Genomic DNA, 18,363 nt, shown 5'->3' with positions numbered 1-18,363 from the left:
GACTCCTGGCATGAGAGACAGCTTTCAACCAGAAAGAAACATTTTTAATTAGCAAATAGTCTGTCTTGATTTCATTTTTGTTTCTTTTTTTTTTAAGTTGTATGTTTGTAAGGTGATTTTAAGCTGCTGCATGATTTACCCGTTTTACCCGTTTTCTCTTAAACTGAAAAACGAAGCTTGTGGAAGTAGGTCTAGGGTCAAATGCAGGCAGGAGTGCAGAGCTCGAGAGTGTCCGGGCTGAAATCCTACAAACTGGTTGAACAATGGAAAGAGCAAGAAGATAAGAATATGGAATATAACTAAAGGTAAAAGAGGCTAAAAAACAAGGAAAGAAAACAAGACTGAGCAAAAGAGGAGGAGAAAGGAGATTGTTTTTATCTCCAAAACAGAGGTCAGGGAAGTTCAATTCAGAGAGACAGAAAAGAAAGAAAGAATTTACGGCTCAACATCACCATGACGTATCGACTGTTCGAGGGGAAGGAGCATGCTTCCATCTACCAACAGTATCGCTTTACTCCTCCAGAAGAGATCAAGAACATTATTCTTCAGTACCTAGATAGAAAGGTAAGCCATGGCCAAATACAGCATGTACATGTATACTGCTTTTACATTCTCCTTGTTTGGTGAACTTAAGTTGACGATGCAAAACATCAACAACATTTAACATTTTGAGTATATTCATGTGTGCTGACATCCTCAGAAGGGACAGCCACATGTGCTGGCCGTGGATCTTGGATGTGGGACAGGTCAGAATTCCCGGCTGCTGGCACCACATTTCCAGGAAGTGGTGGGCATTGACATCAGTGAGTGTCAGCTGGAGGAGGCCAGAGGTGTACCAGGACACTCAAACATTACATACAGGTAGGAGTGTACTGTAAGAGTTTGTCTGCACGTCAAAGCAATGCTTTAAAATGATACTGATGATGAAATGATCAATTGACCTGTGACTTGTTTGTTAAACCTGCAGGGAGGGGACGGCAGAGGACCTTCCTTTTCCTGATGGCTCTGTTGACCTTCTGACAGCAGCGTCAGCAGCTCATTGGTTTGATCGGTCGAGGTTTCTGGCTGAAGCGAGTCGAGTTTTAAAACCCAAGGGTTGCATGGCTCTGCTGGGCTTCAGTGACACCATCACCAGACTTCACTTCCAGGACTGTGGAGACAGACTCAGTCACATCTACGAGGAGGTGGGTGCAGACTTTCAAGTTTATGGGAGTGATGTTAAACCCTGACACAGAGTCAGTACGCACTAATCTTTCCAATTACCGGAAGTTGACAAGAGGCCATTAATGCAGTGGAGTCCCCTACAACATCTGTGGATTTGAATGCAAGTTGTCCGGAGATGTTTACAATTTTCTTTCCCTAGAGGACCTGTGGTGCTCTCACCTACTCTAACAGTCTACTCTAAAAAATGTACATAAGATAAAAAACAGAGTGCAGGTTACACAAGCATTTACTTAATGAGGAATCCCCCAGTATGAGACCAAATACTTTAGATTCACAGGCTGTGCAGAGGACAAAGACAGTCTGACTAATGTTAAAATCGCTCTATTAGGGTACCTTCAACAGCAGCCATCCAACATTTTTAATCAAACTATCTACTCTGCAGTGTAGAGTTTATTTTTCTGTTAAAAAGGAACAAACGTCCAACTTAAAGTCTGTGTGATAAAGGATCAGTTCATGGGTCATTTGTTGGTATGTATATTTGTCAAAAGCAATAGTAACACAGTGGAGGTGATTTGAAAAAAGTGGAAAAAAGCACTACTCTGCAGTGACGGCAGCTGCTTCATCACAGTATAACTATTGACTAAGCATTGGTACCCAGGACATGGAAATCTTTGTTTTTGCAAATCTCATTATTAGTTTGCACAGATGATTAGGAAAACTTAAGAGTTGAAGTTGTACTGTGGTCATCTTTTGTAAACCCCATTCCTGCCTTCTCCCGCCCATCCCAGTTAACCCCATACCCACCCACGAGTCAGGAATCCTATTCCCACTCCGAAGGTAGCCTGTTTTCACAGTAGCCTGCCCAGGAGTCTCATTCACACACTCTACTAGGACAAGGAGCATTTTTCAACATGTTTGGGATTTTTTATTTTATTTCTTTCTTTCAATTTGGATCATGTAGAGCAGGAGTCAGGACAAGATTAGCTTAGCATAAAGACTGGAGGCAGTGTGTTAACGTGATTTTTAGTTCGGAAAGTCTGAATGTTGTAACAACGACAAAAAACAGCGTGGATGCTTTGAAGAAAATTGTGAGGAATGTCGATGTTTCAAGTTATATTTGGGCCTAAAGTTGATATGCAATATGTGAATTAATAAAAATAATCTTCACATTAATAAAACATATTTCCTTCCCAAATGTTATGCTGTTATGAGGTCAAGTTGACAAATCAAGCACCTTATTCTTTCCCAAGAAATTATTTTTTTTCGATGTGTCTGACAGCACATGAATGCATGGTTAGTTTGGCCCTGTTGAAATTTAAAAGACTCACATTAACACCTGTCATACATTAACAGAAATATGAAACCTTTTTTCCCCCCTTGGGGAATTCCAGGCTCTTGTTGTCATAAAGTTAGAAGATTAACTACTAACATTTCTGTATTGAGAACTGTGTACCAAATATTTGCCCTCTAACCTATGCAAACAAATACATGCAATACAAGCACAATAACTAGTAATACATTACTATACATGAACTCTTAGGTGAAACAGGCTCTGATGCCATACACTACTAATCCAGTGGCTGCATGTGAGGGAAAGCTGGAAGAGCTCTACTCAGACATCAGTTTTCCTGACAAAGAGAGGTAAGAATACTCTACTGCCACAGACCGTTCTTATTAAGCAGCTTGGACAGACATAATATGAAGCTGCAGGTACCCTTGTACTGTCTTTACTGTCTGTTTAAACAAAATTCAGGTTTCAAAGATTCAATGAGTCTTTATTGTCATTGTACAAAACAACAAAAGAGTGAAGCATCTCCCTCAGCTGTGTATACTGCAGAATAGATGAAAACTGATTTAAGCAACAGGATAAATAAGAAAAAGAACTACAATGGAGTTAAAACAGAAGAATAAATGGATATTAAAATAACAGACAGATGTTAAAACACAGTGTAAATTGAAGTGATTGAAATAATTCTATCTGTAGCTGTATTACCAGAGATCTGTAGCTGATGTAGTTTATGGTCCTGTAGTGCAAAAGTCTGCTTTTCCGTGCACCAGCATATAATTTTGAATGCGTTAGCAAAGTTAGCTATTTTTGTACGAGAGTGCAAAGGTCTGCTTTGGTTTGTATAACTTGATGGCGCGAGGTAACATGAGGTAGCGCAATCTGTTGTAAGTAACATAATTCATCTTAATATGTATGTGTTGCAGTTGTATAAATACATATTTCAGTAAAGTAACTAAGGTATTTAAATACTTACTAAAACCCAAACTATGACCATCTTTATAAAGCTGACTCAGTTTTAATTCCTTGACATTATAAATAGAACCATTTCAGAAATTAACCATATTTATTACATATTATTGTTGCACATCCAAAAAAATATGTTGAGCTTTATTTTAAAAGCCTAATTGGTCATTTTTATATATATACACACACACACACACACACACACACACACACACACACACACACACACACACACACACACACACACACACACACACACACACACACACACACACACACACACACACACACACACACACACACACACACACACACACACACACACATGTATATATATGATCACTTAGGTAACTGCTTGATTTTGCAAATCTAACCAAATGATGGAGATGTATCACTGTTAACTTTTCTGTGAAGTCCTGCATGTGCAATACTGACCTTGACTTTGGAGCTAAGTTGCCATATTAGATGGAGTGAGAAAGTTTTTCTGCAATAGTTCAGAGAAAGACAATTTTAATATTTTGTTCCCAGTTAGCCCTTATCAGTGAAAATCAGACAATAAGGGGCTTAAATCTGGATCTCTCCTTGTTCAAAAATACATTATTCTACTGTGTCACTGTATTATTTTCTTACTTTTATCTTCTAACTTGTTTTATCATGAATCAACAGGATTGAGTGTATTCGTGTGAAAATGTCCCTCTCAGTGAGGAACCTGCTGGGTTTCATTGAGTCCTTCTCCATGTTCCAAGCTTACAAGAAGAAAGATCCACAGAGGGCTCGAGACCTCCTGCTCAACACTCAGAAGAGGTCATCTAACCACAACATAAACACAACGTTTCATTTTTCTCCAGTTCTTTAATTTCACAAATTCACTTTAGTCACTCTGAGTAACCAATCACTGCACTGCCTTACAGGTTTCTGGAGGAGATGGGAGTCACGTCTCCTGACACTGAAATAGGGCTGGAGCTCGGGTATTTCTGTGTCTTGGCATCAAAACCCCAATAATCAATAAAGTGACAATGGAGGTGTGTATTGATAGTGAGAGTGATATGTTTGATCTCAGAGACATTGTAATTTACATTTTGATGTCTTGTGTAATGCAAGGAGAGTCAGTCAACTTTTAATTAGCGGCAATTAAAATTCTTCATACACTTATTTTTGTCACAAGAAATCATTTTTGGACCACTCCGACTCCAGATGTTGTATTATGTTGTTTTCTGTCAATAGAACCTCTACTCATAACATTTTATTAGGGCCCGACTGATATGAGATTTTCAGGGCCGATATGAATATAAGGGAGTGAAAAAATGATACTGTCGTTAAAATGATACCGATGTATTGGCCAATTATCTTTCTATGATCTATGTTTGATCTGTAGAAATAGATAGATATAAACATTTACTGTGTTAATCCCTTAAATACAGTTATCAAACAAGGAAGACAAGATGGTCACTCAAATGGAAATGAACTGCATTACACCTGTGCATCGCCGCTTGACATTCAGAGGGTGATAATGCTTGTTCTAATCAATATAGCACACTCTACAGAAAGAGAACTGCTAGTTTAATAAAAATGCTATTTGAGTGTTGATTAAATCTAGTAATATTGGTGCATATCTGCAATAAAACTACTGAATGTACATTGCTGATATAGATAGTCACGGATATGCTAATATCGGTTGGGCTCTTCTTTTTATTGGACTCATTCTACTCTATTTTCTTTGTCCTAAAGAATGTTTTATTTTTCACTGATTCTACCTCTCAAATCTCCAGCTGATTCCCTGCAGACTTTAATGCACACTGCGAGGTTACATAACTGGAAAAATAAATTTGACCAGGCCTTAGACTGTGTTTTCACAGAAGGGGAGCTCAGATGCTTTGGTTTATAGTGTCAAGTGTTGTCAAGAGAAAGATCTGCGTGGCACAGCTGGTGGCCCATTTCCTTGTTTTAACTGCTTCAGTGCCCCTCCTTTTATTCTCTGCTCGTTCTCAGAAGGTCAAACCAAGCGTTGACCTGCTGACAGTTCATATTAAACCTTTTAGATACATTTTAAACAGAGCTGGAGTAACTTTTGATCAGAGTACAGCTTTTCATCAAGAAGTCACAGGGGTACAAATATGTTGTTTTTTACTTGATTGTTTCACAAAAATCTACATTTTTAATCTTTCTAATAAAGTAATGAGAACAAAACGTGCATTGAATCAATTTAAAGTTTTCATTTGACTTCACACACACTTCTGGAACAGCCCCCCAACGGGCAACATTAACTTTCTCCAAAATGCATATGTAAGTGAATGGGAATGTTTCTCTATTTTAACATTTGTGGGATATAAGTTTGGCAATGTTGAGCTGGTATGGCACTTTTTTTTAGTCTTTTGACTACTCAAAGCACTTTTACATCACAGATCACACCTACACATTGACACAGCGATGGCAGAGCGATGGCAGATCTCTACTGAACTCTACCCCCCGAACTCTGAACTCTGTCTCTCTCTCTCTCTCTCTCCCTCTCTCTCTCCGCCCCCTGCTGACCCCCCTTTCCCCTGCATATCACCTCACACCCATCATCCCCCCACCTCTCCTCCTGGTCACACACACACATCTCTCATCCACCTGTATTATTGTATTATAGTTTGTTCATATCACCTCAATAAGTTATCGACCTGTACAATATGTCCATATTCTTTATATTATCTGTAAACTAGTATAGCATGCTCACTGCACCTTAATCTGTATATTATAATCCTAAGAATACACTTATATTTATAGCATTTATTTATATTTATAGCATCCCATTAATCCAGCCATCCATATATACCAAATAATTCACTTTTCTTTTAGTCTACATCTGTACATTTTGTAATTACTGTACATAGCACAGACTCTTGCACTTTCTGGTGAGATGCCAAACCTCATTTCGTTACTCTATACTTGTATATGTGTAATGACAATAAAGTTGAATCTCATCTCAGAGGTTGCTATGTAAAGTGTCCATCAGTATTAACTAATCCATTCAAACACCACAGACGAAACAGCTGGAGCAACTTGGGGGGTCAAGTGTCTTGCCCAAGTACACATCGGACATGTGGCTGCAGGAGCTGGGGATCGAACCCCCAACCCGCCGGTTGAGAGACGACTAAATCTACTACACACACACACACACACACACACACACACACACACACACACACACTTTACTGACTGAAACACGATCGTTAATAGATGTTAAAACAGTCAGCTGAGTGAAATTAAGTTGGATATAAAAGCCGTTTGTAAACTGACAGCAGCTATAAAAAGCACAAACATTTTCGCGACACCTAAATGTTAAATAATATATTTTCTACTTCCTCAATTTTGGAGACATGAGAGGGAGAAGTAGGGGCGAGCTTTAGTGACACAGAGCTCCCGACCGACTCCGGCCTGTTGGTTCAGTCAGTACCTATGGTCAGTATGTATCACTGACATGAGAAGGAGAGGGAGGGGCGGGCTTTGAGCGACTCTTACGGTCTAGAGAGAGAGACGAGACGGGAGAGAGGAGATGCGCAACTCAAGTTGAGAAATGAACGACTCTTTTCAGTAAGTGATTCAGTTCAGTTCGTTCACCCAGATGATTCGTTCGTTTTGTACGAATCGTTCATGACCCACACATCATTACAACATACCACGTAGCAGTGGAAGTAGTGGGGCCTCCTGTTTCCCAGGCACCCCACTTTCTCTCTCCTCTCCCCAGAAAACAGTCTAGCTGACGTGGAAGGTTGCTCATTTTATCCAGAAAGAAAAGGACATCACTTTAAAGCTTATTTTAAGTTAGATTAGCTACTCAGAGAGGAATTAAGTAGCTATGACTTACCGCCTGTTTGAAGGCAAAGAGCATGCTTCTTCCTACTGGAAATACAGGATCTCTCCATCCGATCATCTCATACAACAGGTGATTGACTTCCTGGAAAAACAGGTAGGTACAGTTTGAATACTAATACCGGCTTCTACATATTTCATTAAAAAAAAAATGAACCATTTATGGGGCTCAGTGTGAATGACTACTCACTGTAAAGCACTGTCATCTGTGAAATATTTTTGTCAGAAAGGGGGTCCCTATGAGTTGGCTGTGGATGTGGGTTGCGGCTCAGGACAGGGCACAGTGCTGCTGTCCAAACACTTTGCCTCCGTGGTGGGGACTGACGTTAGTCCCGCCCAGATAGAAATGGCATTGCAGCATGCCAAGGAACCAAATGTTACATATCGGTAAGCCAACCAATAGTTTTTTTCCTTTTGCTTTAACTCTGACTCCATGAGCTTCACTGGTTAAAGGGAGGGTTCGTGAAATGCATGACAATTAACATCACATAATCTGTTCAGTCCTTAAAGTCTAGTAAGCCACTTAGTTAAATATGGGCCAATGTAGGAACAATGTGACCTTTGTCTGGTGAAAGTCGGTCATGCAGTTAGGCCCATACAATGGAGCAAATGTGCTGTACCGCAACCACAGATAGGCCTACATCCAGTTTACTATTACAGTAGCCTATATCATCTTTTTTTTAAATGTAGTCAAATGCTGATCCTCCAGTGTTCAATTTAAGTCATTGTCTAGAATATTAACAATTAAAACAGTAACTTGTAAAAAAAAAAACCAAAACACCAATTAAAACCTTTTCATGTTTTAGTCACTGTTTAAAATGGTATGTCATTGTTTGAATTTAATAATATCACTTTTATTGGTGTTAATTTAATTTCAAACGACACTACTTTCAATTAATAGACTGGATAGGCCTACATTATGGAATTTATCCCAACTATACTTTATTCAATGCTACTGCAAATGTCATACTTTCATGCCTGCCTTCTCACCTTTCTTACAACCTCATGTGTCCTGCCGCTTAAGAAAGCACACTAGCGAACGGATTGAGCAAATGAGCTCCTGTCAGGGAGATAAAAAATCAATGTCAAAGTTATTTAGAATCAACGTAGAGCTGTGGCTGCAAATAAACAGTACACGACTCAGATCCTTACATTTCATATCGTGTACCTCCTCACTATCGCTTTAAATGGCTTCTTATCCTGCTTTTGAAGCTAGCTGATTAGCTTGGCATGGTTGTGAACTTGGGTTTGTTCAACAAGGAGTAAAGAGGCTAGTAATGACAGCCGCTAACATTTGGTAGTTTATTCAGGGTAACTGTGAAATCATTTTGATACCTTAGATGGTCCAGAGAGATATAAACGGTTTTTCCTTGAAAGAACACAAAATTGGAGAGCGTATTTGTTCCCAGAAGCTTGCTAACACTGCAAACATTTGGTAGTAGTTATTGGACTTGCTAGCATGAGAGGGTGCAAAGGGTTATGTAATTAGCTTAAAAGTGAGGAGACGGAGACTGTTGTCAACTCTGCTGTCCAAAATAAATTGTGAAATATTAAAATAGCTTTACAAAATATGTAAAAAGGGATTTCGAAAACAAGTTATATTAAAAGAAGACCAAAATAGAAATGGTATCCAATTAAAATGTTGATTTTAAAGAATTATGAAATATAATTTTATATCCATGAATTTGAATGTGTTCAATTGTTTTCCTAATTGTTGACTTATTTTGAACATTTTCCAATATTTCACTAAATGTTTAAATGAAAATGTTTTTTCTACTTTAATTTGAGAGTAGTTGTAAAACCGGCACTAATCGTATCCACCCATGAACGAAAAAGTAAATATAACTTATCAAGTAAGGGATGAGCACAAGCAAAGCTATACTGTTGTATAGCTTTGATATGTGCTGATATGTGCACGGATCTTTATTTTTTAATCCACGCTGAATAATACAATACATACCAGAACATCTCCTGAACTTAATGCTGTCTACAGCTGGGTCCTCGATAAACATCATGCAGATTGTATGCTCAAAGGCTTGATGCTCAAACTTCTGCTTCACTGTTCCTCTGAATCACCAAGATTTTGACTTTGCTGTTGCCACTGCTCCATGTTTAGACATTGTGTGGCAGAGGAGCTGCCATTTGCTGACGGCTCAGTGGATTTGATGACAGCCATGTCTGCCTTCCACTGGTTTGACCGACCACGCTTTCTCAAGGAGGCCCACAGAGTCCTGAAGCCCCGTGGCTGCTTGGCGCTGCTTAACTACACCATTGACATGGAGCTCAGCCACCCTGACTGCTGCTCACAGACACTCAACGATGTCTGCAAAGAGGTAATGACATAAAATGTTCACCTGACAGAGGTTATAGTGAATGTGCACTGGTACTCTCAGCCACAGGTTCAAAAATAGATGGTTAGGCTATACTGTCAACAGGGGCAATTTAAGGTTTAGAAATGTAGGGGGTAAGAAATGGTGACATGTAGTTCTGTTCAAGTGTTTAAATCTCCCGCTAAAACATTAAATTCACTGAACAGCAAGATTATTCACCACAATAATACTGAGTAGCATGCCTTTTACATGAAAAGGAAATGTGACGTATGCTGATTTGGATTGCATTTTGCACATCATCACCATTGTCCATTGATTTTCACTCATGTTAACCTGCCTTGTTAACATGCGCATTACTCTTCTTGAATAAAGCTAAACAAAAATAACAAAAAAAACGGGTGAATGCGGCCGGTTCGGGTAACGTAAATGACGGCACTTCCATACTGAATAAATCAGAAGAAGTAGGCACAAATATCTGCCTACTGTGTGTGCATACTGAATAGTAGGTACTAACAGTATACAGCACGGATAGTACATACTGCTTCCTGAAAGATTGAGTATGTACTTGGCAATTCGGATACGGCCAGAGCGAGACAACAAAAAAACATGGGGGGGGGGGGGGGGGGGGGGGACTCTGTAGAAACATGAGGAACAAAGGGCAAACTTGTGGCCTATAAGGCTCAGGCCTTGACCGTGAAGAAGCATGAACTGAACTAGCACCCTGAAAATCTATATGGAATTCAATCATCAGTAGTTCTATTACTAGCCCCTGTGGATATCCTTTTTTGGATTTTTCAAAATGTGTTGGTGCACCATTGATCTACTTTTCCATTGCAAGTTAGAAGTAAGGTTCTGGTTATATTGTTCCCACATTATTGGGAAATTGTTTAAAAAAATCATCCAAATATATATTTTTAAAGTTTTTATTTCAAAATAAATGAAAAAGTTATTTTACACAACTGAAAAGCATTCCTGAAGACGTGTATTTTATTTTTCCTCTACTTGCGCTTTATACGAGAGTAACAGCATCAATGAAGTTGCTATTTCCCTGCTTCAAAGTGCTATTTGTTTAGTTCTGCTAGTGTATGGGGATATACTGTTTGGCAATGTTTAGGCATCATATTACAGTGGGCTTTAGCAAAAGCAATCAGTGGATAAGAAACTTAAATGATGTTCAACAGCACCCTCTAGTGAATAATTAGTGTTAAAGCAGGTGTTAATTGAGGGATAGTTATCTAAATTGAACTCACTGAGGCTGAAAATGGAAAATAAAATGTAAATATGGATGACAAGACCATGTCAGTGACTTCAAATTGTTAAAGAATGCATTTAAAGGTAAACTCCTGCACACTATCTAACCTGAAAACAAACATTTATAGGCCACATTTACAGGCAAACAGTCAACAACAGTTTACCTTTAAGTTTTTGTTTGACACTTTGCTCTCCGACACACCAGTCTTATGAAATGGATGTGTGAAGGTTTGTTGTATTTTGAAAGGATGCATTTAAAACATATTAACTTACTCTGGAGAGATTATACTTCAAGATGGTTCATGTTAATTGTCTGAAGCAAACACATCTGATAGTGAAATGCCTGCTTCAGGCTCTTTGTTATGCGAATCAAAATAGCTAAATAATAAACACTTCCTGTTTCTTGTTTTTTATCAGTTTTATGAAGCCCTGAAACCTTACCGCAGTCCTCACCTTGGAGTCAGCTCTATTGAGTTATACAGAGAGGCCTATAACTCAATCCCTTACCCTGACAAGGAGTGGTGAGTGACAGCTTGTGTTGTTGATGACTTGATGAGAGACATTATTTGTTTATGTAGACAAAACAGACTGTGTGTGTACAGTACTCTGTGTGTCTTCTTATCAATGTATAACAGGCAGGAGTGTGTGTGGGTGAAAAGGCCCGTGCCTCTCTCCAGCTACATGGGGCTGGTAGAGTCGTTCTCCAGCTTTCAGCGTCTGCTGAGAGAAGACCCACAGAAAGCCACCGAGCTCTCCAGGGACATCTGTCAAAAGTAAAACCTTACACACATACTGTATATAGCATACACACACAATCCACCTATAATTCATTATATCTACAATAATATCTCACACTCTTTGCAAAACTTCATAAAAACGATGATTAGCAATGAAAACCTACAAACCTACATTAATGTTCATGTGTGTTTTGGGCAACATGCAATTCAACTTGATACATTTAAAAAATAAACATAATCTGCCAACTTTTAAAATAATGGAGCAAAACATAAACATGCTAGCTATGTATTAGTAACATTTTGTGAAAGTATTGATGCTTATGATAAAATGAATATATTTGTCATGACATTTTCTATGGTTCAGGGACACTGATGGCCCAGCGGTTAGGTCGAGGCCCATGAAGGAGGCTAAAGTCCTCCAATTGGAGGACGCGGGTTCAAGTCTGACCTGCGGCTCCATTCCCCAATTTCTCTCCCGATTTTCTTGCTCTATTCACTGTCCTATGTAAATAAATTAATAATTCTTAATTTTAAAAAAAAAGGAGTTTCTGTGGATCCTTCAACTGATCTATTAGACATGTCTGAAGCAGAGTTGGGTTTTCTTTGGCATTACTTCACCAACTACCAAGATGCATGAAGAGTGAAAGTGAAAAGAGGTCAAAAAGCTCCAGCAACACTTTTAGTACAAAGATCAACTTTATGAACTTTATTAGACCGACGCGATTCAGCTTGTAGCCTTCATCAGGGTCATCAAGAAACCCCTTAAAATCATCATTTAAATAGGGTAGTTGAAATTGAGACAAAAACGCATAATTAAAATTAATATCTCCAGCCCATTAGACATGTGTCAAAGATGTCTAACGGTGATCATTTGCAGTAAAAAACGGCCCCCACTGACTGACCGAGTGACCGTATGAACCTCTTTTTTTCTGTGCCTCTCCTCAGGTTGATGTCGGTGATGAGGGTGACCTCTGAGGACACAGAGGTGGTGTTGGCTGTGAAGTATTTCTACCTTCTGGCCAGCAAACCACAGGAAGCCTGACTCATTGTTTGTTTGTATTTAAACTAAATAACAAGACAAAGTAGTGCTATGGATGTCTGTTACTGTACTGATGTAGACATTTTAACTCTGTTTTGCCACTAAATACCAGTTTTGAAAAAGAGAAAAGACAAACTCTGACATTTTGGAAAGTACTGTTATTTACTTTTTTTATTGAGAGAGAGAGGGGGGGAGAGAGATCTGAGAATATGGAAGGTACCATTTCTGTATGGAGCTGCTCGTGCCAGATATCACTACTGTAAATGCTAAAATTGGTGGGTAACAGCTCCTGCTCAAACTGTCTGCCTGACATTTAGTTTTTTAAACTTTAACTAAATCATACCAGTTTAAAAACTGACCGTGCTCTGTTTTAAGCCAAGCAAGGGTATCTGTATGAGTGCTGCTATCTGGCCTCTGAGCCCAGCTAGCAATACAAACATTCAAGTGACATCATGATTTTCTAACGATTGGCAAAAACGCTGTCCATAAATATCAAACTATTTTTCAATAGTTTTCACCAAAAGGTGGTTGGTGTTGGAAAGTTGTCATAATGATAGACTGATACTATGATAATAAAATGTTTACCATTAATATCTACCATTCCTCTGCCTCTCTTCTTGATGTGCTGACACTGTGCAGATTTATGATTGCCTCTTGTTAATCATTTTAATAAGCCATTGTTGTGAAAGAATGACTTAACACCTGTGGATTGAGAAGTGTAGTATTTAGAGAACCACTAGAGGGAGACATTTAATGCAAAGTGAATATTTGTGACTTTCTTCATATGACTGGTACATTGCATGGCACCACTAAGGGGCGGCTGCAGGTCACTCGACTAAGATCCCCAGCTGTAGAAACACAAGGAAACTTCTGGCCTAGGCTCAGGCCTTGACATAGTGTTTTTAAAATTCTATGTAAATGCAGCAAATACAGCAACCTTGCTTTTCAACCACTTTTCCACAGCAACATCCTGGATGAGCTTATTTGGCCTCTTTTCTAATATGTGAGTCTCAGTCTGTAGACTGAAGACATTTGTTTATAACACATTTAGTGTTGGCAATGCTGAATGGTAGAGCCTTCAGCACTGGTTACCACTGTCACTGACTTGAGGCCTCTGAGTAACACAGAAGGGCTTTATGTTGAAATGTTTGTAATATGTTCACCTGTAGCACAGAGCCATAGAGTCAGTCTATCTTTTAGCCCTGAGCTCAGATTTCAGTTTGACCTGCTGCTGTAAGGCCATCGTAGTCATTTAACAAATCCTACTGTCAGTATGAAGTATTGTCCTCTGGGAAATAGAGAGTATCCAATTATAACTGGTCTGTTGTGAAAAAACAAATATAAATGAATTTAATGCCAATACAATCGACTTACCCTCTCTTATGCATCATTATGCATCATACTTGACTTTATTTCATTTCACATCAGAAAGTAGGAGGTATAGCTGTTGCGTTAAAACAAACGAAAAAATGTTATCATGATTGGCTGAAAGCAAAACGCATAGGTTGCCTTTTTTTTCTAAGTCTTGGCAAGAAAACGATCAAATGCATTTATCGTTGACGGGAGCTGTTGAAATGTTAAGAGATAAGATAAGATACGATATACTTTATTGTTTTCCTTTGACTCTGTCCAGCTGCAATTTACAAGCAATACAGAATACAAAATACTTCAACAGAATAAAAACAAATCAGCAATTGCAGTCAGTTTGCTGCAGACAAGGGAAGAATTTGAGCAATTACACAGAAATGTATTTCAGTGCTTTCTCTTGTCCACACATACATACTTACACATGCACATATTATGGCAGTATTTACAGATGAGCATTTCAGGAACGTTGAACCGGTGAGCCCACAGGTTTCACATGTTGAATGGTCCTTCTGTCAACATATTGTACTATACTATACGATACTGTATTCTGTCCTTCTGTAATCTTGGTAATGAATCATTCCCTAGTACCTTAAATTTGCTATTTCTACTATTATGTTTCTAACAGCTTGATCATTTGTATACCTGGGCAGAATTTGACCAAATGTTGGGTAAAACGGGTTAAAATGAATGTTTACTGACAAGAAACATCTTTTAACAAGTGTTTTGGGCGGCTCTTGAATTCAATAGAAACTGTTTTGTTTTTGTAATCAATCTCACAGTGATGGACTAAGATGTGACTATTACTTTAATCATTTCTAGAATCATACAATCCTCTGTACAAGTTTCTTTTTAGGCACGCTATTCAAAAAGAGGATCCAATCTTCATGCTTCATAACAAGTTCGCTGTGTGGTTGTTGTTCCAACATCTCATGTAAACACAGAACCATCTGGCAAATCTTTCTATCCATCTGTTGTTGCAGCTGTATGAGCTCAAAGCTCCATTCATATCTCTTAAGGATGTTCTGCTATTGATTGAAGGCTATTGATAGAAAAGATTCCCTCTTTACATGAAACTCACTTTTCAAGACATGTTATTGGTATTCCTCTTTATTAAGAAATCTATTTATTTATGGGAAAAAGATGCTCCAAACTATCATGCAGAGGATCAATGTCTGATAAGCTATAATATAAAAAGTTAAAAAGGGAATCATTCAGGAGTTAAACAAACCTGCAGTCTGCATCAAATATAAAACTATTAACAGCAGTTCATTTTAAATAAACAAAAAAGTTTTGCATACTCATTTGTTTGAGTCAGGAGAAGCTCTTTCCTCCTCCTCCCATATTCAAATGAAGGAGAGTTTTAATGCCCAAACAAAGGCTGTAGTGCTGAAGACAATGTTCAAGTGCTAAGTGTGTGTGACAGAAGAATGACAGAAGAATGTAGATAGTAACTCTCTCACTCTTCATGGCGTTGAAACACTGCAGAGTGAGTTGGAATGACTTCAGACCATGTTGGCTGTTCTGAGAAGCAGTGAGCATGCCTGATGTGTCTGCTGTAAAGATGTTTTCCTCTTTGAAAAGTGCAGTAACACAGTTCAAGGACTTACTGTATATTAACAAAAAGCCTTCCTTGAATGCTGTGAACATTAACACATACTGTAGGAGATATTTAATAAAGCAGTATACTACATTTCTACGTAACATTTCATCCCCACCAGTGTACTGCACCACCGTTCTTCTTCTTCATCTGTATACTGTAAATGCCCACTTATTCTAGAAAGACATCAGTTTGAAGTTGCATGCTTTCCTGCACATGTTATGAGTCCCAACTAGGAAATTTCCACCAAAGTAAAAGACACTTTAAGGGAAAATATTCAAATTATTTTATGATTCTGCTTCTGACAATAGATCAGGTCACTCATCTGACTGCTGCCCTAATAAAGTTCTAGTATAGTTGTGATTGGCTGCCTCTTTATGACATCAAAAGTGTGTGTGAAAGATGTTGACCTGAAGCATACAAATAAAAGACTTATCACACCCAGTTAACATGAATTTGGTTTAAATTTTAGTCTCTACATAATTTAACGTAGTTCAAAACATCACAAAGACATGATTTATTCTTTAGCACGCACGCGCACACACACACACACACACACACACACACACACATTGTCTGTAAGTATTTTGTTTCCACATATTTATTTCATAAGCAGTAGACATCTCTTGTCATTTTCTAAACAGCCCGTGGTTACAGCTACACTGCCACAGACTGGGCGAACGGGAAGTACAAGACAGGATTTGTATCATCACGACATGTGCATTAGTCATGTTGTTGCAGAGGAGCGTTTTCTCTTAAACTGAGCAGACTCTACACTCACATCTGGGTTATGTAGCCAGGCAAATGGCCCTCTGGTGGAACATTTTGTTTTTTTACGTGACTCAGATCAGAGCCACTGGGGCTACTGTCACTGGCTGCTGCAGTTACAGTGCTAATCTGATGTGAAGTGACAGCCAGATGTCAGTCTGATGTACAAAGTAACTGGTGGTATGACAATAATCAGTAAAACTTGAGCTAACATGGCAAATATTTTGGTCAAGACTCTGATATCTCAAAAGAAAGACAGAATAAAGATATATGGCCAGTGGATGAATTAGGCTATACTGACCTCTTTTTTTTTTCAAATACATTTTTGGGCCTTTTTGCCTTTATTAGCTAGGACAGCTAAGGAGAGACGGGGAATGTTGGAGGGATGACATGCAGCCAGAAGCCAAAGTCGGATTCAAACCCAACAGCCGCTGCTGTGGGGACTGGGGCCTCTAGTGCAAAGGGTGCACGACATAGCTGCTAGGCTATCTGGCGCCCCATGGTAAAGTGACTTTTGTGATCCCCCTAAAATTCTGAACTTGTCCAACCCTTTTCCGACCAAATACCTAATTCAATCATTTGCATCTGTTTGTATGGTAACATACTATCCTTCTAAATTGACTCAAAGTATACCAACAGCATGTACATTTCAGCATTGTCAACATGTTGTTGGCTTGCAAATGTTAGTAATTTAAGCACTGCAAAGCACAGCTAAGTGTGATCGAACAGACCAGTTACTTTAGCTGGAGTTAGACATGTTTACAGCCTGGTACAAAAACTAATATGTCTAGATTAGGCTAAGAATTATGAATACATTTCCATAAATAGGGGTGTGTTTTAACTCTTTGTCAGGATGCTTAAGGTCTCAGAGTCTTAAGCAAAGTCTTGTATTTTAAATGATTCTAAAGATAATCTTGCCAGATTTTCGTATGGTGATCTGCTTGGAGGTGTATTGGGTCCGCCCCTACTGTATGTCAAATGGTAAATACTTAAACGTCAATATCAATATGCGTTTTTCGGACTGCAGGAACTTCTTCATAGTTGTAGGAACTTTTGTAATCCTACTAATGTTTTATGTATTTCGCTACACAGGAACTATGAACTATTTTAGTTCCTAGAACCCCGTTAAGAGGAATATTTTTAGCTCCTGCTTTAGAGTAGGTACCATGGCGGTGCGAAAGCAGACAGTTCCCATGATTTGTAGATCTCAGGGAACTCCCTAGTGGATAGTTTCTCTTCAAAAATTCCCCAGAACTGTCCAAAAACACCTAATGCTGTTTAATATTTACGATCCGACCTCTTTGAGTCACTGATAAGACAAAAACACAAGACCTGTTCTGTGTAATGAACTGAGAGACTGAATCTGAGTCATGCACAAGAGGTAAAGATGAAAGTGAGGGGATCAGTAAATTGCCTCCAGAAACTGGATTGTACGCAACAGGCACAGCAGCAGGAGACACATGCTAATATATTTTATCAGGCATGCAGGCAGCAGATGTATTTGACTCAAGGTCAATATTCTCTAAATCACGGTTGGGCTTCAGACATCAAAGATGAACAAAGCCTTCTCTTTTTTTTAAATATTTGATTTATCAAGAGCTTTCCAAAAAGATAAACACATGTCTGACATCCCCAAGGTGCATCCTCTGTCATTTAATTGCCCCCCCCCCCCTTTGGAAAGAAACGCATGACAAACTTTAATAACCCCCTTAAAGCTGCAAGACCCAGAAGTGACAGAAGTATTTTATATCAAAGTGAAAGCCTCCATCTTCAGCTGTGGATTTTCTCTTTTATGTGTCATTTGAGGAGAGAGTGGGAACTTTTATATGCTTTGTATCTGCAGAATTCTATTTTCAGAGAATTCTCCTTTCTCTCTGGAATTCTTGATCCCATCTGGATTTCTGTACCTCTCTTTATTGTCCTTTTCTTTCTTTCCTCTTTACTTTGTTTGTTTTTAATATATTGCTCTGCTAAAGGTTTTTTTTTTTTTTTTTTTTACAGTTGAA

At 38.6% G+C, this 18,363-nt stretch overlaps 2 protein-coding genes across 2 annotated transcripts; both read left to right on the top strand.

Annotated features, from left to right (window-relative positions):
* The first annotated feature begins 8 nt into the window (after nucleotides 1-8).
* On the top strand, nucleotides 9-5,606 carry zgc:162396 (uncharacterized protein LOC555292 homolog). Its single transcript, XM_020644740.3, has 6 exons — nucleotides 9-564; nucleotides 701-861; nucleotides 968-1,184; nucleotides 2,705-2,805; nucleotides 4,082-4,219; nucleotides 4,327-5,606. Exons 1-6 carry the CDS (start codon nucleotides 454-456, stop codon nucleotides 4,415-4,417), a joined length of 819 nt encoding a protein of 272 aa, XP_020500396.1. The 5' UTR covers nucleotides 9-453; the 3' UTR covers nucleotides 4,418-5,606.
* A 1,334-nt stretch (nucleotides 5,607-6,940) lies between these two features.
* Nucleotides 6,941-13,221, top strand: zgc:162780 (putative methyltransferase DDB_G0268948). The gene is made up of 6 exons (XM_020644763.3): nucleotides 6,941-7,364; nucleotides 7,494-7,654; nucleotides 9,384-9,600; nucleotides 11,266-11,369; nucleotides 11,484-11,621; nucleotides 12,531-13,221. The coding sequence occupies exons 1-6, from the start codon at nucleotides 7,254-7,256 to the stop codon at nucleotides 12,625-12,627; spliced, it is 828 nt and encodes a 275-aa protein (XP_020500419.2). The 5' UTR covers nucleotides 6,941-7,253; the 3' UTR covers nucleotides 12,628-13,221.
* Nucleotides 13,222-18,363: the final 5,142 nt, after the last annotated feature.

Source organism: Labrus bergylta, chromosome 13 (genome assembly GCF_963930695.1).
Source record: "Labrus bergylta chromosome 13, fLabBer1.1, whole genome shotgun sequence".
In the NCBI taxonomy this organism is placed as follows: Eukaryota; Metazoa; Chordata; class Actinopteri; order Labriformes; family Labridae; genus Labrus; species Labrus bergylta.
Note: the sequence above shows the minus strand (reverse complement) of the source record. Positions and strands in the feature narration are given on the sequence as shown.